The 27,815-nt window shown below is 37.8% G+C and overlaps 1 protein-coding gene across 1 annotated transcript; it reads left to right on the top strand.

Moving 5' to 3' along the window:
* Positions 1 to 399: 399 nt before the first annotated feature.
* Positions 400 to 27,815, top strand: Srp68 (signal recognition particle 68). The gene is made up of 11 exons (XM_083110467.1): positions 400 to 566; positions 4,709 to 4,775; positions 6,869 to 6,982; positions 7,750 to 7,906; positions 9,634 to 9,755; positions 14,355 to 14,538; positions 17,958 to 18,197; positions 20,344 to 20,496; positions 21,916 to 22,076; positions 26,099 to 26,345; positions 27,144 to 27,815. Exons 1-11 carry the CDS (start codon positions 470 to 472, stop codon positions 27,378 to 27,380), a joined length of 1,779 nt encoding a protein of 592 aa, XP_082966593.1. The 5' UTR covers positions 400 to 469; the 3' UTR covers positions 27,381 to 27,815.

Raw genomic sequence — 27,815 nt, 5'->3', positions numbered from 1 at the left:
TGCCTCTGCCTGAAATGCGAGCGAGCGAAGGGTGCATGTTGACAGGAAAAGATATGTCTATGGGAAAAGATATCCTGTGCAGTGTGATCCATGCATTTCAACACTACCACCGCTTCAAGGTGTTGACAACTCTTTGCTATATTCTGTGCCATTGCGAATTGTAGATACTAATTTGTGAAATATGTAGTTTTCGTAAGTGAGGAGATAAATGAAGTTAATTTAAATTTGATTTGTGAGAAAAATTTTGAAAAGTAAGTTCCTTCAACTAGTTCCATATAAAATTATCGAGATTCACCCAATTTGATAGTGTTTGCATATCGCCTAATTAGTTTCTTACATCACTTTTAATAATGTATAGTCTGTGATATAGAAAGTGTAATCTAATCTGTGGTACAGCAAGGAGCTGTATCTATGGTCTGTGCCATTTGTGCTCCGTGTTAATGTTGTTGCTTTGTAGCAATCGTCAGCTATGACTGTAGAAGGTGAAATTGTAGATGAAACGAAGGGGGCACATGAAGACCAAAAAAGTGTTCCGGGCAGCGTTTCTCGTGTAATCAGTGTTGAAAGTATCCTTTTCTTATTCAAGAGGAAATGTTATCACATTTTGTGTATTTACATCAAGAATTCACGTAGACACCATATGGATAATAGTTGTAAGTAGGGTGACCAGACATACTCTTTTTAAGAGTATTATACTCTTTTAGAGGTTCATATACTCTATACTCTTTTCAATTTGCAAAAATCCCCAAATATACTCTTTTCCTTGTTATTTAATTTCATTCATTATTTTACGCGTAAAAATGCCTTAAAATTCACAGAACGGAAAACGTCAAGATGTCAACAAACTGAAGTATTTACTCCTTGACTCAAGAATTTCCTATGAACAATTTCAAGTGTCATTTTCATATTCCATCAACAAGCAAAACATATTTCAAATTCATTGGAATTTAATGATAATGATTAGGGCTCAGCCGATACCACTTTGAACCGATACCGATATTCTTACCGATTCCTACCGATACTTGAAAAATGCAATAATTAAAATTTGTTCAAAATATTGATCAATATTGGTGTGTAAACATTCTCCTCCAATTATATGCATCAACATACCAAGAAATTTGCTTTAGAATATTCAAGAATTGCATCAGAATATTGAAATACATATTATGTAGTCAGAAAATATAGTTTTTTTGTGCAAAATTAGTGTAAAATAAAAAGGGAGTTTTAATTTTGCATAATTTCCAGGATAATTAAACTGTCAAGAAGTCGCGCGGGATTTTTGCGGACCCCGTGAAAGAGCAAAGTTCATGCGCACCTTCAACCTATAGACTATACTCTTTTTGGTCAACAAATATTTGGTCACCCTAGTTGTAAGCGATTGCATTTATGGATTTGTGACGAAGATAAAATTTTGGTCTTTAGACAATTCTATCTCTTACTGTATTATGTATTTTGCGCGTGATGTTTCTATGCAGATTATATAATTGCGATTGTATCTGTTATGATATTCTTTCGCAAAACAAGTGTCTTGTCTTGAGTGTTTAAGTCCACTTTATATGTACAGAAAGGCTAATCGGGACTGCGCCTACAGTTTAAAGTAAAATCTGAACCACTATGTGCCTCCACCAGTTATCGAATCCGGAAGCCCTTGATTACAAGGCGACGACGTTACGCATCGGGGAAGGGAAGCAGAAGTGTCATTAATTATATAGTATCGCCCGAACACCTCTCACTCGTTTATTTCGTTAATTTTAGCATTGATACTTACCTATTCTGCATTGTGGAAGATTCTTTAAGGTGAAGACCTTTTTCCATAAAATAGTGTTAACTTTTCATATTGAGAGTTATTATGGTAAATTTCTCGTAAGGGACAAACGGATTTCATCAAATTTACAGGAGAAATTACTTACCGAATGCAGTTTCTTTATACTTCTGGAAGTTCGGGGAAGTGTTTTCTCGCATCGTTCATTGAATTTTGACGGTAAATCATCTATTTTTCGATATAAATGTGTGACCGATGCACGGAAGTTCTTGCATCCATTTACTTCCAGGTGGATGTAGCCTGTGTGTGATGACGTAATCCTGGTCAGTGTTTCCAAACACGTGTGTTTGTAACTGAAGAAGATACGTTTCCACAAATGGTTTGTGGGGCTATGTGTCAATGGTTCGTGGGGCTATGCGTCAATGGTTCGTGGGGCTATGCGCCAATGGTTCGTGGGGCTATGCGAGAATGGTGTGTGGGGCTACGCATATTTTTTTCGAAACCAATTTTTAACTATTGTAACCTATAGTGACCCTACCTAACCTAACCTTACCGGAAATGGTTCGTGGGGCTATGTATGAATGGTTTGTGGGCTATGTAGGTATTTTTGGGTGCAGTGGGGTGGAAACACTGCATGCTGAGTACGGTAGTGAGACTGTGATCGCCATTTTGCGTGTTACCGAAGGCAAAAAGAAACGAAGAAAACTTACTCAATATGTCGCAAATAGAGCTTATTTCCGTGAAATAAGCGAAATGTCACCTTCAGCAATGTTTCTCAATGCAGAATACGTAAGTACGAATATTCAAATTAAATAAACTAGCAAATTTCAGCTGTTTGTCCCATACGAGAAATTTACCGTTATTATTTGTCTTCCTTGTTTCGCTTGTGTAACAGACCATATGGCGTGCACTCGTCAAGGATCATCGCATGTCGTGCTTGTGTTTTGTCGATTTGCAGTGGGCAAGCAGTGTTTCAAACCTTAATGACCGAAAAGTACGTACTATTACGATTTTTTTACATGTTTCCATGATTCTTGCATGATTACCTCCACGAACCATGCACAATAAGGTTAGGCAAACACAGTAAAAAAAAAATATGGTACTAGTTTACTATTGTTCGGACAGATTTCTTCATTTTTACAGAAGAAACTACTTACCGTGATAAGTTCCTGTAGTATTGTCTAACATCGGGAAGGTGTTTTGTGTGATGTGGGAATCTATGATTGGGGAAATTAATGTTCTTGGTTGAAAATTAATTCTCCAACGGACAATAGCCTTTGGCGCGTACACGCGTCGTGATTGTGTTTTGTCAATGTTCATTGGGTATCCAGTGTTTCGCACTGTCTGTGTTTGCAACGAAAGTTAGAAACATAACATGGCATGTCATGGATACGTGGTGACATTCGTACAGGGTGTGGAAGATCCAGTGGATTTTTTAATTGAATTTAACAGGGGATCGTGAAGAAAGGAAAGGAATGTCGAAAATGTGGCAGTGAATGTAAGCTACTCGTTAGAAGGAATGGGCTGTGGCTATATGCCTAATATGACGTGTCATGGATGCGTGGGGACATTCAGGTAAGTTTTCCGTATCCTGGAAACTGATTTCTTCAAATTTAAAAGTTTGGGGCTCATTTGGGGGCAGGTGACTCCAACCAATTTCTAATATGCCTTTAAAAGGGACTCTATAGAGGTAGCCAGACCTGAGGCAGGGCAGCGGTAGGTCAATTACCCCAGGGGCGGAGCCTGGAATCGGTGGGAAATTTGGACTCAAAAATTTGAAACAAAATTATTTTTTTCCTGATTCCGGTTTTCAAATCTCCCGTTTGCTGCTGCATGAGATCGTCACCCAGCAACTGCAGTTTCTCACGTTGTGTGCATACATGCATTGATACATAAAGCAAGTCCAATTTTCTTGTTAAAATGCCGCTTCATTTTTCGTCTTTCTTAATTGCTAATATCCTACTTTACCTTCGTAGGGGTCGAATAAATAAAGGTCAAGAAAGAGTTATGAATTTCGTTTTTGTTGTTTGGTAGGTTCCCTGTGGAAGCATCCCAAGCTTCTTTTAGGACCTTATTTGTAGTAAAATCACAATGGACAATATCCAATTAACATTGCATGCTAATAGAGCACCATTCTCACTAACATTTGGAGAATCATCTGCTTCTTTAACACTTGCTATTTTTTCTTCACTTCTTCCTTGATGATGCAAATGAGAAACCCACAATTCATTGGGGTTTGAGATGCATTTGTATTTTAGGAGGGAATTTGCAATACCGGTAGTATCTTCAATTGCTTTGAAATTCGGCATACTCACTAATTTTGGCCTTGTAATCATGAATCTGCAGTTAAAATTTGGCGGTCATGTCTAGAAATTTCAAAAAAAGTTTTAAAATGTGGGTCCGTGAACGGAGTAAAAATCCTTGATTTATGAAGAAAACAACTATTTTTTTGCAATGATTAGCGTTTCAAAAGTATTGTTTATGATGACCCTTAATTTTAACTATGCTTACGTAACCTAACCTTAACGTGAATGGTATGGGCGCAAACATGTTTTCCACCTTTACGCAAGATGCCTTTTTCTCACATGCAACGAGTCTCCCTTATTGTACAACACAAGGTGGCAAGACTCTTGTACGGAAAGGAAGGTGTCTTCATATCAGAAAACATTGTTTCCATGTTAGTGTGTGGAGAATCATAGCGGTTATTTTGCAATTTCTAGACATGACCGCCAAATTTTAACTGCAGATTCTTGATTACGAGGACAAAATTAGTGAGTATGTCGAATTTGAAAGCAATTGGAGATACTTCCGGTATTGCAAATTCATACCTTATTTTATTCCTGAACATGAAATAAGAATAGAGCAATTAGAATTCATGCTGTAGAAGGTTATATATTACTCTGTTTTGTGTCATCTTGGTGTGAAGTTTTCCTTAGAACTTGCCAGTCCTGAAGTTGATCAGAGATGCTCAACAGCAACATGGCTTGAGGCATGGTGATTACCAGAGATACAGGTTTGTTATTTCTGTGCCTTTTTTAAAACGTTGTTGAATATTATAAACAAATACTACTTTGCTTTGTTCAGTACCTTCAACAATTTTGTACCTACAAAATGTATCATTTTATTCTTTGTTAATGTCTGTAATAGAAATGCCTTGATAATAAAATAATGAAATTTTGCACATGTATGAACAAGTATGTATAAATATAGAGCCCTTAAAATGTTCATCTTTCAAATTAGTAGTGCAAGTACATAATTACTTTTCTTCATTTCTTATGTTTCAAATATAAACATGTTTGCTGCAAGGAAGGACTTGTTTTATTTTGTTTTTCTAGAATGACTGCCTGCATGGAAAGAAATACTCCACAGTAATGCCCATAAGTCTGATTCCAAAGTTTGGCTTATTAACTTCCACTTTGCATTGCAATGGCTGGGAGATGCTTTCATAGAAATTACTTCCTTATGCAAAATGGTCACAGTAAATTCAAGAAACGTGTTAAATCTTAAAACTTAATATTTCTCATTGCCATAGTGTTATATCTTGAAAATGACACCAGTTATGCAATTATCATGTCCAAATCCATTTCTTGAAAGAAATTGAAATTTGAAAATTTATTTGGGGTGGCAGCCAAGTGTACTCCCTTGCAAATTGTGTTGAATTCTATATTCATCAATAGATTTTGATGTTTTGTGGAATGTAAAATTTGTTAGATGCAGAGAAACCTCAAGGAACACATATTTTGTCCTGAAATGTGGCCACTGTAAAATAAATCTCATATCACTGACTATTTTCACACACACACACACACATATATTTTTCACAAAAAATATTAGATTAGTGATGAACACTCCATAGTGGCAGGGGCATTATGTGCTACCCCTGGCTAGTCAACTGATATTGAACATTTTTTGTCAACATAGTGAGTGTGAAAGGGAAAGGATCATACATACATGCACACGTGCACATACTTGAAATACTTCCAGCACTGGTTAGAAACCAGAAGAAAGAAAATGTGCAAATTTTATTTGCACCAAACCTAACGAACAGCTGTCTAAGTACTATCAAACCCAACACTCCTAACCTGATAAATTGTAAAATCTTGAACATCATCAAACCTAACAAAGACATTGTGAAGAATTGCATACACACCTTGAAAATATACATTTTTCACTGTGTGGTTGCAAGGGTGAAATGTGTCATATGTCTCAGGAATCACATAATGAAAACATTAACTACGTACAAGTATCCTTTACAGTGGCAAGGCTAGGATTTTCAAAGGAGGTGGGGTTATGACCCCCACCAATCCCCCTTTGGGCATACCACCGATCCTTCCTCTTCCAACTGAAGAAGATATTCATGGTGGTTGCGGTAAACGCGGTTTGAAATTACTTACGTGAAATTTAGAAGATTTCGTACTTCCGCGTTGCACAATTTAATGGTTCAATCCTATTAATTTCGAAGATCCACTGTCTTCATTCACAAAAGGGTTCGAAATTAATAGGATTGAACCATTAAATTGTGCAACGCGGAAGTACGAAATCTTCTAAATTTCACGTAAGTAATGAAGAAGATATGCTGTAGCTTTTCAGATGAAATATTCATCCACCTGAAATTTCCATACGCTAGGATAATTTTCTTTCCAAATGCACTACAAAAACAGAAAGCCATATAGTCTCACAGTACAGGACAGCATGCATGAAACACAGACAAGTGATTCACTACAAGGTATTGTCTGTCCAAGACTCGGACTTAATGAGAAAGCAGCACTGGTATCTAGCAACGACCCAAAACTCCTGATACTGCTATATTATATAATCACATGTAACTTCTTTTCCAATACATTTCTTATTCTTCTGTAAACAGTGATGTACAAAACCAATAACGTTTTACAAATAACAATGGATAATAAATAATTGCCCATGTGTACCTTATATCACTGACGTAATGATGTGAGAAATAGCACCATATAAAATATGGTACTAATTTTTGTATTGGTATGGAGGGTCACAAATCACCAGTTTATTCTGGAAAACTTTGTGTTCAACATGAATTTTGCTTTGGACACCAAAATATTAGATAATTCTGATTAAGTTTCATTATTGCAGGGGATACTGTACCCGACGCATTCGGAGGCTTCGCAAAGTGTTGTCTCTCCCACAGGGTGACAAGCGGCACTTCAAAAGGAAGGATGTCACAGAATCGATGCTTAAAGATGAAAGGTAACTATTATAAGTTTACTAGTATTAATGATTGATTTTATAATAGCCATCTAATTTTGTGGTAGCTTGCATATATATGTATGAAGTAGTATAAAGAAATCCTCCGAATGAACAATGAATGGGATTTGGTATGGCAACCCTGCCCCAAGCACTTTACTTGGAAAATTTGCAAAAGATACTTGTATTTTTTTTCTTTAGTCAGCACATTGTAGCTCTGTGATTGTGCTTATTGCCTCATTGGCAGGCAAAGCTGTTCTTGATTGCTCCTGGCACATATGCCCAACTTCACTGTAGAATTTATTTCTTATGTTGTTCATGCCTTGATTTTTTGTTGTCAACGTATATTCTTTTCTGAGATTAGAGGTAGTATTTTCCTTTCCTTTTGCTTGAACTGATTCTCCCCCATTTTTGTAACACTTGCAGACTTGTGGGTCAGAGTCCAAATGTATCCTGATAGGTTTATTAAAGAAAATATTTTGACATGGACCTCCATCCTCTGTTCAAAATGTGTGAACATAATGAGACAGTGATCATAAAGAATATTTTTCTTTTTTGATGTTTTTGGGGGTGGAGGTGGCAACACTGATGCTAGAACATCCTGTGTTTCAAACTTGGACATTCAGAGAGTAGTTTTTTTAAGGAAAGTTTTGGAAATGCTCAACTGCCCATGACAGCTGTGTAAGTAAGACAGAAGCCATGAATTTTAATAGTAAGATTTCTTGGAAAGTGTTACATTATAGTTTACTCGTTACACCCTTGTCTTGCAGATTCCTGTATATTCCGCTGATGATGGCTGAGAGAGCCTGGGCATACGGCATGCAGTTGAGGCAAGAAGCAAACACCGAGCTGAGGAAGAAATTTCATCTGATAGCCAGACTAAGGAAAGCCACAATCTATGCTCTTCAGTTGGAAAAGTTGTGTGAGGTATAGTTCTCATGCATATATTTACAACAAACCTAATATTATTATTTAACAATAATGATCTGATGTATTAGAGCAAGTACTAGGGAAGGCACAGATTTGTCAGTGATTTGTTGATAATTTACCTATGCAATATATTTATAAATAACCTGTACTTTAGTACAAATTTCTGCTACTTCCTTATCATTGTATGGATGTAAGTATACAGTGACACATTTTGATTAGTTACAAGGAATATAATAACATTAAAGTATGTGTAATTTGGAAAAGGAATGGCCGCAGTGGCTCAGTCGGTAACGCGTCTGACTACCATGCTCAAGATCCCGGGTTCGATCCCCGGCCGGTTCAAATCCGGGAACTTTTCTAACGTTGGAAGCGGCCTCGGCACCCACCCAGCATCGAATAACATGGGTACCTGGGGGAAACCCTGGGGGGTAAAGGTGGTCAGGGGCGTGGTGCTGATCACATCATCCCCACTCACGACCGGATCAAGAAAGTGTGGGGCGTTACCCCCACACCCCTTATACGCCTTCATGGTGTGGTGCTAAGCACAGGGGAACACTTTACCTTTACCTTTGTAATTTGGAAAAGTCACAGAGTTTCTGTGAACAAATCAGGTAGTACAACTACAAAATATTTGTAAAATCAGTACAGTTCCACATATTCTCCTTTCTTTGCTTGGAGTATTATCAATTCAGTAATTAGCGTTCTCCAACATGTGGGGCATGACAGAAGCAACAGCATCTTGCAAACATACAAAGTTCTTTCAGATCATGGATTTTAATCAAGCATAAACTCGATCTTTGATGTACCTCCTGAAGAAAGATCAGAAAGGGGTTCATGCAATTGATGGAATCGTCTCCGTCTGAAAAGTGTCAATGATTGCCTCCACATTGTGTTCCAATGGCATTCGTAGTCTCAGTGTGCTCTACAAGCACATGACGAAAGTCATGTGGTGGAATACCACCACACATTTTGCACATTTTTGTAAGCAAATGCCATCTTGACCTGATTGCAGCAGTGCCATGCAATTATTACGGTCTTCACATGTTTTGGCAAAAAAGAAATCACACTTTTATAATTTTCTGCATAACGTGCATTTATCTTTGTTTGGTGAATTATAGCAACAATTTAAAATGTGTCCATCTCAGCCCAGACATCCTGTATAAATCGTATACTCAGGTTTTGTAAAGTGAGTGTCTATAAATGCCCAGTCTGTTAAAACTTGGAATTTCACAGATAATTTCACTAATCTTACAACTACTGTTCTACAATATAATAATAATAACTTGTGGTGTAACAACCCTTAAGGGCCAGTGCCTGCCTACCAACTGCCAGCCTCAATTCTACCATAGGTGGGCATTAAACCAACCAGTTACAGTGTGAGGTGTGTTCAGCATGACGAACCCACAGTTTTCTATTACCAGGTTCCCCTAATCATCAATAGCTCCCCAATTTCCTCAGTGGTGGGTAGCTACCACTCCCATATGCAGGAGAAAAGTTCTAACGCATCCTCTAGGAGACTCGAACGTGCACACATCCTGAAGCCCGAGCCCAAAGCTTGCACCTTAGACAGCACGGCTACGGTGTGGGATGTTCTACAATATAGGAAATTATATATTTGCTGTATGTCTTCTCAAATAAAGAGTTAACAATGCATATCGATTCATAGTTCTCGTTGCATTCTTTGATGTGCTGTAATGTACATATGTGGTTATTTACACTTGCAGAGTGAGAACGTAGATGCTCGTACTAAGCTTGAAGCCCAGGCATACGTGGCGTGGATCCATGGCTCCCTCCACTTCGAGCTCCAGCTGTGGAAACCAGCCATGGAAAACCTTAAGAAGGCCCAGTGAGTATTCTGAATAGCTGTTATTTGCATTGAAGTTTCCTGAAATGTACACCATTAACAGTGAATTCCATGAGGTGCAGTCACGAACACTTCTGGGCTGTAATGTTCCCATTGAAAGTCAATGGGATTGTTCCATTCCAGAACTTTTTGTGATTGTACAAGCAACTTATTATGAAAGTCGTGAAAATTGTGGCTCAGCTCAGCAATTGAACCTAGGTCTTTTGCATTCTGTGCCAATTCTCTACCACCGAGCTACCATCAACCTGTGGCCTCTCCACAATTCCATAGCTCAGCTCTCTATTTCTGGCGTGGACCACTAGTGCCATCTTCGTGCCAGTGAGGAAACTAACACAAACTTAACCAGCTCCATGAGAGAGATTATATCATACGGAGGGTATAATTAAGTCTAATTAATCTGTTGGTATTGAAAAGTGTGGAATTTTATTTACCATTACTGTCCAATACTTTTCTGGCATTTTGATCGGTTCCACAAAAATACTGAATCACACTTTCGCAGAGTCAAATTGCCCTGGAGGTTACACAAAATTCTAAGTTGTCATTGATTTTGTACCAATATTATATTATTATATTAGAAAACTATTATTTTGATTACATAACATTAATTTTTATATTCTGATGTAATTTTTTAAAACTATTTTAATGCAAAATTGATAAATGGATGCTTGTAATTGGAATGCAATACAGTAGGCGCCCTCTAGTTTGGCTTCGGTTGGTTTGGCCCGCCCCCACCGCCTTGCTACCATATAACTAATTTTAATGTATGGCCGTATGGTCTTCTTTTCATTACTTCGGTTCGTTCGGCCTTTTTTTAGTTCGGCCTACGGTTCGGTCCCAAGGTGGCCAAACTAGAGGGTGCCTACTGTACTTGCACACTAATATTAATCAGTATATTGAACAACTTTTAGTTATTACAATTTTAAATCATTGGTATCTGTGCGAATCAGTAAGGGTATCGCCGTATTGGTATCAGTTCGAAGTGGTATCAATCTTGGTCCCTAGCATTTCTCACCAAACTCTACACTCTAACCAACTTCTGTTACTTGCTTGGATGTTTTCATGTATATTCACATTTTGTCTGGCAACTTTTCAAGAAATCTTTAACTAGAATTCTTATCATTAGAGCCCGGAAGTTCAGGCATTTATTTTCCTTAAAATAGGCAGGCAAAAAGGCATTTATTATGTGGAAAATAGGCACTGAAAATGAAAAAAAGGCAAAATAAACCGAAAAAAGGCAGATTTGGAAGTCACTTTTTTTTTTTTTTTTAAATGGCAAAATGTTAAAATCTACATTGGGAAGAGCATTTCAATTTTCTCCGTCTTGATTGCACATAACTACAAGGTGTTTTTTTAAGTTCTCAACATTCATTGATAGTCGTCTGTCAGAGAGAGTGTTTTTCATAATAGAAAATGATCTTTCTACTTCGACAGAAGTTATTGGAGCATACATAAAATAAGCTAATGTAGCTGGACTCATTTCGGTAACAGCATTTTCACCTTTTAGAATATCACAAATTGTTTTCAATTGTTTCAAGTCCTCATTTGCACTCACTACCCGTTTGCACTTTTCCGCAACAGCTGACCCCTTTTCTCTTGGCACGTCCATCATCTGCTGCATAGATTCCTCGTAGATTTTCATGGATGTCTCTGGCAATGCAACATAATGTGCAAAAATAAACGACAGTTCATTCTTCAGTTCTGAATAGCAGAGGAGTTTTTTTTTTCCACTTCACGAATTAAAGCCGCTTCATTTTCTGGAAGAGCATCGATCACCTCACTGATTTTTTCAAGGTTGTTAGCATAATATATAGCTGCTGATATCCAGGTTCCCCATCTCGTCAAGACTGGTTGTGGAGGTAAACTAAGCTCAGGCGCAACTTCCTGAAATTTTCGGGTTCGAGAGGGAGACTTCAGAAATATTTTATTTGTGTTTGAAATCAACCTGTCCACTTCTGGATGCAACACTCTAACTTCTTCGGCGATTCTGTGCACTGCGTGGGCTACACATGTGATATGAAGCATGTTCGGGAAGAGAATTTTCAATGCTATGGCAGCCTTCTTCATATAGGGAGCTGCATCACTAATAAAAAGTAACACGTCATCATGATGTACACCATGTGGCCAGAGCAGAAGTAGGGAATTTGAGAATAACTGAGCTATTGACGAACCATTGGCTCTCTCTAGTTGTTCTGACCTGAGAAGAAATGACGAGGATTCTCCGTATGTTGGTTCCATAGTTCCTATGATGACGTTGGCTATGTAGCGTCCCATACCGTCAGTACTTTCGTCTATTGAAATCCAGTTCTTCTTTTCACCAACTTCAGCACGAATTCTTTGCAGAGCTTCTTCGTAGCAGACGCTTAAATATGTTTTCCGCAGCATAGATTTCGACGGCACCGTTTCTTTAGTGCATTTCTCCAGGAATTTCCTCAGTTACTAGTTTTCCACTTTCCAGAAAGGTGTTCCTGCTTCCATGAAAGCTTTGCACAATTCAAGAGAAAACTGAGATTGCCTGTTGGATGAAGTGCCCACTGTTGAAGTTAGGGATATCTTCTTCTGTCCGATCATTTTAGCAGCTGCAGATTTCTGCTTGGCTGTTGACACATGCTGAGATATAAAGTATTTTTTATCATGGTTGGTTGTTTCTTCACATATCTTGCAGAGAAGAATAGTACCGTCTGTCGAAAATGTGCTTTCACCAAATTCACGCACGTAACCATGTAACTTACCACTTAATGGCACACTAAATTTTGGCATGATGACAACTACAAATCCTTTCCCTCCAAAGTGCAGAACTAAACTAAAGATAGAGAACTTGATTTTGGAATCCATGCAAAGGCCCTTGGGCATTAGTGCTGTCTGTTTCTTGTCAATAACCTCCTAACATGGATGCTGGACGTGATGACGTAATTGTGCAGGTGTTCTGCAACAGGTTTTCAGCAGTCAATCATGCACAAGAAAATGTTAACCGAAAGGCAATATCCTAACTCAGCAGGAAATACTTTTTTCTCACACTTTTCTCCTTCAGCAATGTTGAAACATGTGTGAGTTCAATATTAATTAAATAAGGTGAAAATTATTCACTTAATCAACGGAAGAAAAATAAATGCCAACAATGTTTTTTTGGGAGAAAAATAATTTATATACATATTTTTTTTTAAAAAAAATGGTCAAATTTCATTGAAAAAGGCAAAAAAAGGCATTATAATTGAAAATAGGCAGTGGGGTCCCAAATAGGCAAAATGAAAAGGCTTCTAAAACATTAGAAACAACATAAAAACCGTATATCCGGAAAAATTTTATCAGTATATGCAGTAGATAAAAAGAGGCATTTTGCCAAACTTCCGGGCTCTACTTATCATCATGAAAGTCTGAAGGAGCAGTGCTGGCAGGTAATGTAGAGAGTGATGCTGCCCCTGGTGGAGACAAATTTCATGGTTCAGATCATTCATAACTTTGCAGATCCAATCAGGGTAGCCTTTCTGTGCATGAAATATACTAACAAACTGTGCCTTTGTTTGTCAGTGCTGGCATATTGTGGATAAAAACATTATATTTCTTCTCAATTTTTTACAAGGCGTTAAGATTCTATGTGACATTAACTACAAAATATTAATACATTTTGTCCACTGGGAATGTAAACGTCCAAGTTCCATTTTTTCAGGAGAGCCCTTTAACGTTTGACATGAGATATTTATTTAACCTTTGTGACGATTTTGCACAAAGTTTGTGCCATTGCAAAGGCTGATATATTGAAGCCTCGCTAGAAAGACGTAATTGTTTGTTTAGGTATTTATGCTGTAATTAATAATTGAAATGTCAGCTAGAACAATTGCACACAACACTAGCTTTACCAGATATAGCACTGCATTCTGGAAACGAGATAGAGATGAAACAATTTCATTATAAATTTGTCATTTGGTAGCAAAGTAAAATAAATAAGTCATATTTTGGGAAATCAAGCAACTACATTGATTCCACTATTATTCAAAATTTTTGTTTGTCAACAACAAAAGTAAGAACCGAAGACCACTACTATTGCTAAGCATCTCCCAAAAGTGACAGGTTAGAATGCAAGTGGTTTGTCTCATGCTCGGATGATGCTTGTGGTTGGTTGAGGGAAAATGTGGTAAGGTTTCATTCGCTGTTGGAGTTTTCACTCTCGTGGCTGTTTCAAAATTCTGCACATGGACCAAAAACACACTCAATATATCAATATTGGTTGTGTGTAGGCATCAGATGATTGCAGGGATGAAACAATTACATCCTAAATAAACCATAGCCAAAATATCTCTTATTGTTTAATAGAACATTTGCATTCTCAACGGACGATTTATTATTGTGTTCCAGATATTGTATTTGTTTATGCACAGTTAATGAATTTTTTAGAGATACAACCTTCTGAATTACAAAATATCCTAAATAAATGTAAAAAATCAGACATGATATAATACTAGCTGCTAACTGCGACACATTTTTCTATGTAATGCTTAGAGGATTTAATGGCAGCGTACTGCTCAGTGTAACATGACATACCCTTAAAATACTCTTCTCATAGTAACCACATCCACCTTTACATAGGATGGTTTATGAGAAGTTAGCCTCTGCACTTTCGGAAGATGACCAGCAAATATATCGCCAGCGTGTGGACGAATTGTCTCCAAGCCTTCGCTACTGCGCCTATAATATTGGAGATGAAACTGCTATAGACGATCTGCTTCAGATGCGAGGACAGGGGACAAGTGATCTACTTAGCAATATTGATGTAAGTATTATTATTATATATTAATAGGAGACACACAAAATGTGAAATAACATGCTGTGGTGTTCCTTGTTCATATTTTTGAAAGGTGTGAAACAAGTTTCCTACCATGTTTCATTCGAAATGATGCGAAATTAATTGCAAAATGCAAAATAAAGTCTTAAACACAAAATTTGGAATTTATTTACTGACATGACACTTTCTGAAGTCAGAATTATCCTGTGAGTTGTGCAAAATTACTGAAAATTGATTATTTTGGCTGTAAAAATATTGAGAAACAAAGATGGACCTTCACACAGGAATAAATGTAACACTCTGGTGCTATTGGAAAGGAAATGTTCATTTCATGTAATAAGTACAGGTACAGTTTTCAAATCAAATTAGAATTTTATTCACAATTTTAACACTGAAATGCCATTTTTTATAACTCCCAACCTATTTCAGTGTGAAATTTGAAACTATGTACGGCTGATGTCTGAAATGTGCCTGAAATTAAGAATGGCAGATTTACAAATTGTACCTCCTTTCCTTTGAACATATCAGACTTATATCATGATGTGTATTTGAACAATGCTGTATGTGTGCCACTCCTACCGAAAGTTATGTTCCAAAAGTGTCTTCCTAGTGCTGTCTACTATATAGACATGGAGATATGCCATGTGTCACGAAATTTACAATCCTCCCCGGCAACTTGGTGGAAACACTGTCGGCTTTGAATCAAGGGGTCCCGGTGGAGGATCATTGTACAGTGATTCAGATATCTGAGTCTTGACTACTTTTGGTCAAATCCATGTATTGAATCTTTGTGATGTCAGTAAAATTTTGCAAGTTTACCTGCACGTTGAAGCCTTACATGTTCTTCAATCATAAAGTTACTATTCTGTTTCCAGCTTTAAAACGAAGTAGGTGTGGCCAATAAGTTACCGAAATTTGTATTAATGCGCGCGGTGCCCACTTTCTATTCGCCAGCACTTGCCCCTCCCTCCCAGCGCACGTGTTAGCTTCGGTGTCAGTATTTTCCACAACGTTTCGAAACTAGAGTGACTTTTAAAAATGTGCAAATATTAGTTTTTAAAATGAACACTGTTGTAAATACGAGAGATGAAGAAAATATAATAAAATAGAGGTAAACACTTACCAACGATGTCAGTTCTCGCCTATGGTAATATACCATGTAAGAAGAATTCACACAGCTGGCCATTGTAGCGGAGAGGTTATCACTGTGTGCTACGACACCAGGAGTCCCGAGTTTGAATCTTGGCCTGAGCATGGATGTTCTTTGTGAGTGTTATTTCATCAATTTCACCATATCATCACTTATCCTCATCCTCGTGATTAGCCAAGTGTGGCAGAAATGCGAAGTTAAATAAACCAAATGAATCATGCAATAATTTAACCAGCGGAGACAAACTCATATCCATGAAAAAAAAAACATCCACTTTCTTGCTGACAGCAGCAAGTACAAAATGGGCTAAAATGTGCTATCCGCGTTTTTGTTCGGCTGAATTTCCTTGCGGACCGCATAAATGCTTCTTTTTAAGACACCTGTTCAGAAGTTAACGATTCAACACAACTTTGGATCCACCGCAATTTTGGTATCGTCACTTGTTGAAGGTTTCAAATGTAGATGTTTTGTAACACTTGCTGTTGAAGCCACATTCAATGATACTTACAACCTATAAACACTACGCAAAATCTCGAGATAGAGAACCACAACACGGCAACGGAGAGGAGGGCAGGTTTTGCAGGGTCGAGGGGAGGAAAGCTATAAATAGCCGTGTGCATGAGGGTTTCGGAAGATTCTTGACCACGAGAAGTAGTGTCTCCAATTTTTTTTTTTTTTTTTCCTTATGAATTAGATACAAGAAATGTAAAGGTCTTACTACGTACACGCGTCTTGGAACATTAATAAAACTTTGTAATTGCGAAGTTGGCTATATAGCAATTAGATACGATAACAGCTTTGGAATATTACCGAATTGTAACGATGTTTCTATAAAGGTCGGGTAGCAACACTGAATGGCACAGTTTGCCCATCTGTAACGCCAAAAAGCTTGTGTCCCCGCCCTCTACAAATTCCTTCGTGGAAGCAGTTGCCAGTGTATGCATCTGGCATTTTTCTTTGACAAGCTGGGGGAATTCAGGTTCCTGAAATCTGAGCATGTTTTATGTGGGAAGTAAAGGAAAGGAAGCGTAGGTGGATCATTTAATAAATGCTAAAGTAACATTCCGTACGATTTTAAGCATCACTGGTTGTATTTGCACCAAGCACTTTGGCATTTCTCAAAGGTTTCCCTACAATCTTTTGCAGTGTGTTGATTTTACCATTCTAGATAAAACGCATGAAGTTGAAAGTAGTGTGTGTGTGTTTGTGGTATATACATCAACACGTGTGTAATCTAGAGATTCCCATGTCAGTCACTGTCAGTCTAAATCATGTTTTCTGATTCTGTCTAGTCCGGTGTTTCAAGATTATAGACTTAACTTAATATTGCGAATTTGCAACACTGCACAACAAGGAGTGACGGACAAGTAGCGGGAATTTCGTTAACTTGAATGAGTGAATGTCACCGTAGGTGCTTTACTAAAGAATCGTTATGAATTCATAAGCAAGGATAAGGCTAGTAAATGCTTTGAACAGCATACAATGCTGTATTACTCTAGTTTCAAGACGGCATTGAATGGACTATCTATCAGGGTGCAAAAGGTCTGCGGAGGGACTACTGCCAGAATCCACCAATAGGGCTGCACTGGCTTTCTCTAGAACACGTGCTTTTGTTTACATCCACTTCGTAGTGGAAAAAAATGGACTTTAGTAAGTACTACATATGTACAGTGTGTTTTGAAAGTTCTGCAGGATTCTAAAAAGCTATAATTTTATAGTAATAGGTTTATTACAACAAGATATTTTTTTTTACACAGAGGAAAATTTAAAATTTTGTTCTGCCCACACTGCTGAATGGCATATGTGCAGGTGATGATGCGATCACATGATTCCAAGATGGTGTCGATGCAGTTAAAATCTTGTTTTTTGATTGTGTAGTTCTTTCATTCTTTACTTGCCCTATATTATTCAACATACAAAACAAATGTTGTCTCAAATTATTATTGTTCACACAGCGTGCTACAACACCAGGGTCCCAACCTGGGTGTGGGCATTCTTTGCGACTATCCCTGCATCACTCATCCTCATCGTTGCGATTAGCCAAAAGTGTCAGAAAAACTACACTAAATAACGAAACAAAAGTCAATCAAGTCAATTTATTATCGAAAGATGCTTGGAAAATTAACATTCACCAAATGTACGACAATGATTTTTCATATTTGCCGACTTTTCCTTGTTTTCCCGATTAGCGAGAACTGTGTGTTATTCTGATTATCGTATGTGCGAATATTTAATGTGCTGCTTGTTTCTTCCACAGACACTCATAACGCAAACCCGGGAAAAGAGGGTCACCGTTTTGTCGGAAGTTAGTTGGCACAATCACACAATTCCAGTCACAAACGAGAAGGTGAGGCTCTTCCTAATGGCCGAGCAAGAACTCTCTGATGCAGTGGCTCGAGCTACCGACCAACAAACCAAGATCTCCCTGATCGAGAACTTCTTGATGGATTGTAAGGATGCTATCACTGTAGTTAAAGAAGAATTGAAAAATGATGCTGTAAGTATTTGATGCCAGGTTAAAGAGCATGTCTTCGTGAATTTGAATAAATCAATGGAGACTGAATATTGCTGTTATTCAGGCATAGTTTCAGTGTCAGTCCCTAACTTTTAGTGTGTAGGATCTCTTCCTGGTTGTAAGCCTCACAGGATGGATGATTAGAAATGCACATTTGAGTTTTGGAAAGAAGTGAAAAAAAGTAGAAGGAAAACTATTTACGAAAGACAGTTTGTTTGTTTTTCTTTTCAAAGAATCACTCTCTTGTGGGAACAGAAATCATAACATGCAATGTTATTCATAATTGGGAAAAGAGAGACGCGGTAGTATATAAATACGGAGAAACTAGTACTCACTTTTATCCACAGAGCTGTTTTTTCTTTTTCGATTAATTTCAGTGGCCACTGCCACCATCCTCGTCGGAACTTGCTGTACTGTTGCTTGGCGTGCGTCTTTTGTTTGTAGTTCTCTGGCTGCCGCTAGGTGCGCTGTTGTTAACTGTGCATCTGGGTCTGTTTCGTCTGCTATTTCTGAGCGATAACTGTTGTAGTAGGGGAATCCAAGTGTGGTGCGCTTGCCCACTATTGATGTTTAGCTTGTGCGGGAAGTGCATTATGGCATGTGTTTCCTTGATTTTGGTGTCTACGAGCATGTGGGCAGTGTGTTTGACTTTTATGGGTATTGTATTTGATATGTTTAGCAAGACCAGTAGTGGGTTGGGCATTTTTAGCATCTGCTAGGTGCGGATTCTTTTATTGACAGATCTGATGGACCTGCCGATGTAGTGTGCCTTGCATTCACGCTCTGCATCGTAAACACATGGGTTATCAAGAGGCAGAGGAAGTACCATTTGTGTTTGTTCAGTTTATCAGCTATTTTGGAATTTGGTTTGTGCGCTACTTTGATGCCATATGGGAGAAGGGCTTTGGATATGCGGTTGGAAGTGGTGGGATGGTAGGGGAAGGCAAACCATAAAATTCAAAAGGTTCAAGTCAAACACACTGCCCACATGCTCGTCGACACCAAAATCAAGGAAACGCATGCCATAATGCACTTCCCGCACAAGCTAAACATCAATAGTGGGCAAGCGCACCACACTTGGATTCCCCTACTACAACAGTTGTCGCTCAGAAATAGCAGACGACACAGACCCAGATGCACAGTTAACAACAGCGCACCTAGCGGCAACCAGAGAACTACAAACAAAAGACGCATGCCAAGCAACAGTACAGCAAGTTCCAACAGGATGGTGGCAGTGGCCACTGAAATTAATCAAAAAAGAAAAAAAACAGCTTCGCGGATAAACGTGAGTACTAGTTTCTCCGTATTTATATGCAATGTTAATTGGACATAATCCATCATCTAGTGCTTGTTACTATCATTTGCTGGCATTACTTTTTCCTTTAAAAATAGGTCTGAAATAAAGGATGCGTCTTATATGCCGATAGTCAGTTTTTGATTACCTTAATTTCTGGAAACTTTCTCTTTCCTGAATTAGACAATTTCTTCCTGGCTTTCTTGCTGTGTGTGACAAAGAAGATTCAAATTTATTCTTTCCTAGTTATATTATGTAAGTTATTTGTTGAAAGTAAACCTACTTATTACTTTATACTTGAAATACTGTAAATTAATTATAAATTCTGTGATGAAGCTTTTTCCTCAAAAATATGGTGTACATCTATTGTAACTCTGTCTTGAGAGAGCACCTCTTCTCTCGTTCACTTCAGGCAAGCAAGTTTATTTTTGCCAATTCCTAAAATCTCTAACCTACAATTCTGCTTAGTTCTAATAATGCATATGTGGTTATGTTAGGAGGGCCAGGTTTAGACCTCTTTGCAATTAGTTTTAGTGATAGTTAGCAAATGGATGTGCCCTACACCAGACCCTCAACAGTGCCCCCTAGTTAGTTGGGCCACCAGATTTGTAAAAAAAATATGCATTCAGTCTTCTTGGTTTCAACATAACAAAATGTTATAAAATTTTCCCTGCTTTTTCATTTTCCTACATTATAAGTTTTTTTTACCTAGGTACACTTAAAAATGCAAAATTCAGGTTCCATTAGCTTAAAGAGCTCAGCAGTAATACATTCTGTACTTTGTCAGTGGAGTGCTACAGTAATTTATTTCCAGTCATTGTCTTTGTTCCACAGAATACAAAGGTTAGAGTTCAGAGCGGCACGGGACCTGTATCCTCGTTAAAACTGCTGTTGTCTTACCTGATTTATATTCGACTTACCAGGACTATAGAAAGGAATCTTATTATGGTCGAATCAATGAAGAAATCTTTGGCAGAGAAAAGTGAGGTAAGTTCATCCATCTTACGCTTGATAGATTATACATGTGCATAATCGGGGAATGGGTTTTTATGCAAATACATAGTTTCATATTATGCTAAAATCAATTCTATTTTGTATTATCTTTGTAAAGTTTGGTGTGTAAGCTCTAAAAGATGCTATTCTAATTTTCCATATTTTTACATGCGTTAACTTTTAGCCCATAGTTTAGTTATTTTTACACATAATTTTCATATTTTCAATCCTTTTCACCTGTGTTAAATACCAAAGGTTTTTCCGTTAATCTGTATTCTGTTTGTGTTAAATCTTGAAATTACGCAATCCATTTATTATTCTAATATTCTTGATTGGTTGGTTGATTTGTTGTTTTAAGTCCACTTTATGCACAGTAAGGCTAATTGGGACTGGACCTACAGTTTAAAGTGGGATCCGAACCACTTGTGCCTCCACCGGGTATCGAACCCGGGACCCCTTGATTACAAGGCGACTACGCTACCACTGCGCCATCGGGGAGGCCTATTCTAATATTCTTGTCAAGAGAATGTTGATTGATTTAGTTTATTTAACTTCGCTTTTCTGCCACTTTTGACTAATTGTGAATATGAGGATAGTGATGATACAATGAAATTGATGAAGGGACACTCACAAGCATCCATGCCCAGGCTGGGATTCGAACCCGGGACCCCAACCGTTGTTGCATGCTATTCTAACTACTCCACCACGGAGGCCGGCATCAAGAGAATGTGTTCATGGTTAAATCTATTGCATATTTTAAATATACTTCCATTACTTCATGCAACATTGAACATAGTTTCAGTCGATATAAATGTATTTAGAGACAATAGGAGGAAATTCACGTTTTAGCACACTTCATTTCAGTAATAATCCATTGTTTTGGCAAGAGAAAATAAGTCACATTTTGTATTTGAATTTTGCATAACAGGTAATATCACATGAGCCTGATGCATTTTATTTAGCTAGGTGAGCCACTTACTTTATGAAAATTCTCATTTTTCACAATTGTAATTCCCTATTTTTCTTCTGTAATTTCATTAAAATAACGAAATGTATATATATTTACATATCTAACACTTTTTTGGAACATGTAAAGCCTTTCCAAGTACATACAGGGTGATTCAATGGCCTGGACTCCATACAAAGACTTCGTTATTAGTGCAGATAGCAAAAATGGAAAGAGGGAGAAGGTGTAAATATGTTGTTTTAAATCTAATGTGCTTAAATATTCAACCTAGAATGCACTGTTGAGGCTGTATGATCCTCAGTGGGATTGGAGAATACCTTGCTGCACATGCTTAGTCTTTAAAGGTGGCATTTATACATGGTGCTTATGCATGGATATGTTGTTTCCTTCAAGAGAATTATTGAAAGTGTAAAAAAGTGGTAATTATTTATTTTTCATTTTGATAGACTCCAACTGAAGGCCGGAAAACAAGACCTCAAGACTTGATACGATTGTATGAGATCATTTTACAGAACCTTGGAGAGATTCAGCAGTTAGCAGGTCTGGAAGAAGATTTTAAATACCAGCAAGAAGTGGAAGGGGAAATTTTATCTTACAGAGCATTTAGGTAAGGAATTAACTGCAGGGAATAATACGGCTTAAATGTAAACATACATTACATACATGCATACATGCAGTGTGTGACATTAAAACAAAGGGTGAGGGGCCTGGGTCAATGTAACATGTATCTTGATGTATGTACACTTTGTTTGTGTCAATCAATCAAATTTACATACTCGTGTTCAATCTGCTAGCTAACTGAATAGTGTGTGACACATGTGCTTTTGAGTATAAACCGTTTTTGTAGGGTAGAGAATAGAGAATCCATTGAGTATGAAGATCAGCGCTTCGCATCAGTCTGAATCTGAAAAATCAATGGATAAACATTCCATGAGAATCTACACTGCATTTTCTCTGTACAAGTTATTTTGGGGTTTAACATCCAAGCATGTACTAAGTGGAGTGTCATGCAGTGTCCTTCTTGGACGAAAAATCTGGAAATTAAAAAATATGAAGAAAAAAAAAGTACTTGCAAATGGGTGCGACGCTGCTATTACTGTTAACTAAATTGATGACAATTTATTCTTAGTTTTCACCATCTAGATCCGTCGGAATCATCCATCTCAGTAATCCACCAAAGGTCGTATGAAATCGAAAATAAAGAATTCACGCCAACACGGTGCTATATAAAAAGTAGCTGGGGATGTAACAGGGGGTGGGGCGACGGAGCCAATGTAACAATATCACGTCACGTGCAAAATGTATAATCATGGCAAAAGTTGGTCTCTGGGGGGCCGGAACCAGTGAGGGTATCATAGTGGGGCACAGGGGCAAGTGTCCCAGTTCACAGCCAAGCGAGTGCAAAAAAGAGCCAGATTTGGCTCCAAGAGAGCTAAGTTGGCAACACTGCCAGATGGGGAAGAGCCCTGTGGAAACTGTATATTTTTTTATACAATAAATTTTGCCTTGGTCAGCCTTTTGAAGCTTCTTTTTGTGTTGTCCATGTGTTTGTATTATTATCCTGCATTTTAATGAGATAGGGGTGGTTTCTATTTTCCAGCACATGCCAGGTTCCCACTGGCCTGGAAAACTCAGAGGATTAATGTTGCCATAATTAAAATTAGTTTAAATATCATATTTTTTCATTGAATTAAGTTCTTGTTGAGGGAGATCACATAAAAAATATTTTTATAGTTTATTTTAGGGATGGGCTGATATGAAATTTTGGCCGATACCGATAAAGTACCGATAACCGATATTCTACCGATCCGATATAAAATTAGAAATTGTTCATGAAGAACCTGAAATATTCATTGATCTCCGTAATAAATGTGTGTTTCGAGGTGACTACAATGCAAAAGAAGTTGAATATTTAGACAATTACTTTTTTAAAATGTAGGGCATCGAGATTACATAAAAATTACAACAAAATGGCAGAATTTTGCACTAAATTATAAGATATTTATCGTTATATCGGATCGGTAAAATAATCGGTAATTTTACCGATAAACCGATACTCTGATATGCCTATATCGGTCAATACCGATAGAATACCGATTAATCAGTCCCATCCCTAGTTTATTTCCACTTTTACAGCCATGTTGAATAATCTTGATTTTTAAAAAAATACGATGTAGTATTTAATACTTAGAACTTGTTAGCATATTAAATCACCATGGAATGGTCTGAAAATTTATTTCAAAATTTACTTGGAAACCTTGGAAAATTTATGATGGATGTGGTAAACATAGTTTTACTATTGTTAGAGGCACATATTTTTGGTAAATTAAAATACAAAATTTCTGTAGAAAAACAGTCAATTTTGGGTTGAAAAGCAGTAAATATATAAAATTTTGGTGTTATAGCAGTGAAAAAAACTGATCAAAAGCAGTGTATAGAATTACATTTTGGTTCTAAAATTGTGAACATAATCCAAAATTTGATTTTAAAACTGCACTTATTACAAAATAAACATAACTCTTCTAATAGCACATTTATGTAGTTCCAAGAGTATGAAGTTTATATCTGTATAAAGGGGTCCATTCTTGCTTCTCAAATATTTACAGCAATATTAATCAATTTTCCGTGAATTGTATAACTCGCAGGATAATTCAAAGTTCAGAAAGTGTCGCTTCAGTAAATAAACTCTAAATTTCATGTTTAAGAGTCTATTTCGTATTTTGCCGTTCATTTCGCATTATTTCGTGACAAAACAGGGTAGGAAAATACACATCACAGCTTTCAGAAACCTTAAAAATTAAGATCAGAATGTGTTATTTCACATTTTGTGTTTTCGTCAAAAATTAAATATGCATGCCACTAACTATTGTGTACGAGAAATTTTGTGTTTCTGCTTACTGATTTGATAGTTTTTTTCCAATTAATTTCGAAGGCTCATTCACTGAGATTACGGCATCTTGGACATAGGTGGTAGGCCATCCAAGATACCATAACCTCACATTGTATCTAAAGATATCTGCTTGCTGGTTACACGGAGATAAGTAATTCATTCTAATGAGTTTAATTTTTCCACACACTTTCTGTTCGCTGTCGTTTTCGCCACCTCTCAGACCATGCCTGACGAAGCCACCAGACAGGTGGCGAAGTCGATCGCGAACAAAACGTGCGTTGAAGAATGAACTCATTAGAATGAATTAGCCATAACCTCAGTGAATGAAGGCAGTGAGCCTTCAAAATTAATCGGAAAATACTATCAGATAACTGGGATTTGACCCCAATATTAATGAAGAGTATGACTTACCTTTGGGCTACCTTAATACCCTCTACTACTTTTATTTTACCAGGTATCCAAAAAAGTTCATGCCGTATTTAGTTTGCAGTGAGAAATAAAGACACTGTAATTTCTGGCAAATGTGTTTTATTCGGCAAAATAAGCTCCTTCAGCTTCAATTACATGTTCCCAACGAGATACAAGCTTATAAATCTCGCGTTTGTAAAAGTTCTGGTCCCTAGAAGCAAAAAAATGTCCTATGATCTGCGTGACATCATCTCGATTTCGGAACTGTTGCTCACGCAAATGGTTATCCATGGCCAAAAACAAGTGAAAGTCGGATGGGGCAATGTCCGGGGAGTAAGGAGGACGAGGTAAAATTTCCCAACCAATTTTGTTGATTACCTCCTTCGTCGCTTTCGCCGTATGAGGTCTAGCGTTGTCTTGAAGAAGGATCACTCCTTTCCTGTTGACTAGTGCTGGCTGCTTCGGACGCAGTGCAGCTGCAACCCTTTGCAACTGGGATGAGTACACCTCGGATGTGATGGTTTTGCCATGCTCTAGCAAATTCAAAGTGCACAACACCAGCGCTGGTCCACCAAACACAGAGCAATACCTTCTGTTCATGAATGTTTTCTTTTGCGGTTACTGTATAACACCCATTTCTCGTCACGTGTCAATATTTGGTCCTGGAATGGGGCTTTCTTGTGGCGTGACAGCAATGATGCACAAATGGTGAGCCGCTGGCATTTGTTTCCCTCGGACAAAACGTGAGGAACCCACTTACTGAGCTTCCAAGTCTTCCCAAGGTTGTGCAGATGCAATCGAATGGTTTCCTCCGACACTCCAAACCCTTGTGCAAGTTCTTTGCACGTTTGCTGTGGATCACGCTCAATGGTCTCCTTCAGCAGGGCTTCGTCGATAGTGGCAGGGCGTCCAGCTCAAGGCTTGTCCTGGAGGCTCTCATCGCCCGATGCAAATCGTCTGAACCACTTTCGTGCTGTACGCTCACTCACTGATGCCTCTCCAAACGCGGAGCATATCTTTCGAGCAGCGGCTGCAGCATTGCTGCCCAATTTGAACTAGTACATTAAACACTGCCGTAAAAAGTCCTTTGACACTGACATGTTCCCTTCAGGATTGTAGTTCCTACACACCTGCTGTTTATGCGACCGACACACCTTCCAACTCTGCACTGACTTGACAGTTGCCGGAAATGTAAACTTCTGACGTCATCCAAACAGGGTTGCCGACACATACAGTTTGACTTTCACCTTTTGTTCCAGCAGCACGAACTTTTTTTGGATACCTGGTACTTGGCAAGAAGTTGCATATCTGATGAGAAATTCTCTTAACAGGTGCTTTTACATAGCCCAGACGCTGGGCTCTGCCAAGAAATGGAGAGAAGCGATGGTGATGTTCCAGAAGGCGGAGGACTATGTGAAGCAGGCTCTGAAGAAAGGAACCAATGCACAGCTGAAAAACGAACTTGAGCAGCTACAGAGAGATAACGAGGGGCAGAAATTCTCGGTCCATGCCCACAGTGTGCTCGCCATGGATGAAACTACAGAGCAGGGCTCAAAGGCAGTCGTGAAGACCAAGAAGGTAGGTCGGGCTGCTTCTAGCAAATACATTGGTTGACAAAATTTTACTTTATGTTAAATAGATAATTAATTTGAAAGGCTGCTCTTTATAGTATGAAATTGATGAGGTATGTTTACCAAGTTTATGAGGACATAAGGTGTTTAATCAATTTACTATTATCATCATCACTATTGTCGTTATGCAAAAGTAATGTTTATTTTATACTGATAATTCACCTAATGAGACCAATGGTGACCTGCCCAGAATTTTTGTAAAGGGGCTGGGGAAATTTTTGTTAGTTTTGCATATTTTCCTCTATTTTATGTCACTTAGGCATTGGATAATTTATATAACCGTAACTGAATAAATTTTGCCCCAGAAAAATATATTACACACTTAGAAAGTTATTTTAGTAAAAAAAATAACAAATACTGCCTACTCATTTGCAAATTATCTGTAGATATACCAGATGATAAAATCGTTGCCATTTTTCATAGCCATGCTGTTAATGAATGCAATTTATTTATTAATTCATCTGCGGTCAAAGTCTGACCAGTGCACTGAAGTGTAGTGATGTATGCATTGTACACTTCATCAACGTTAACCTACAGTATAAGCAATAATACATGTGCGATGATCAGGGATACAGCCTCAAAACATGGAATAAGATTCACAGTAGTTTCTATGATGTATTTAAGTCCATTTTATATACAGAAAGACTAATCGAGACTGGAAAAATGCCTAAAGCAGGAAAAGATGGTGAAATATAGAACTAAGTTCTTCCAAACATTAATTTTATACTTATTATTTCTTGCACAGCCATTGTCAGAGAGACTGCATGAATACTATGAGGATCCATCGTTAACAACCAAGCAGCCAAATGTGTATAAACTTCCACCAGACTTCCAGCCAATACCCTGCAAGCCACTCTTCTTTGATCTGGCTCTTAACTTGGTGGAATTCCCGTCACTGGACGACAAACTGGAACAGAAGAAGCAGGCAGGTGGCCTAACTGGATTCGTCAAAGGCTTTTTGGGATGGGGAGGGAAAAAGTAAATGTTACGGTGGAGGAAGGGTGGATCATAATGATCCAGGAATGTGTTTGAGAGCACATAAGCATGCATGTGTAGGTATCTTCTGTTGTTCTGATGATAGAGCTGTCATTTTCACTTATTTTCTTTCTACTGCTTAGGGTGTCTGTGGAATAAGTGTAATATTTACACTGATGGTGCGCATAATTTATATAAATGTGATTATCTTGTACAGTTCTCCATCACCCACGCTGATGCGCAGTTATTTGTATTCACTGCTTTTCATATGCACTCTGGTATTCCACTACATGGTTAAATGATAATTTTAAGTTTTGAATAGATTAAAGAGAGGAATTGATTATGTTTAAAATTGTCACTGTAATCTGAGTCTGTTGAGTTGTAATGTGAAGCTTTTGTACAAGTTTATATTGTATTGGAAACAATAAAATGGTTGAAGGTT

This window comes from Lepisma saccharinum, chromosome 24 (assembly GCF_977018435.1).
Source record: "Lepisma saccharinum chromosome 24, izLepSacc3.1, whole genome shotgun sequence".
Taxonomy (NCBI): domain Eukaryota; kingdom Metazoa; phylum Arthropoda; class Insecta; order Zygentoma; family Lepismatidae; genus Lepisma; species Lepisma saccharinum.
Note: the sequence above shows the minus strand (reverse complement) of the source record. Positions and strands in the feature narration are given on the sequence as shown.

What these genes read in the sequence shown, in the direction of transcription:
- Srp68 (XM_083110467.1), top strand. Translation starts at nt 470, where the DNA reads ATGACTGTAGAAGGTGAAATTGTAGATGAAACGAAGGGGGCACATGAA. An exon ending in GGTGATTACCAGAGATACAG is followed by an intron (nt 4,776 to 6,868) that starts GTTTGTTATTTC and finishes TCATTATTGCAG; the next exon opens with GGGATACTGTACCCGACGCA. An exon ending in AAGAATTGAAAAATGATGCT is followed by an intron (nt 18,198 to 20,343) that starts GTAAGTATTTGA and finishes TTTGTTCCACAG; the next exon opens with AATACAAAGGTTAGAGTTCA.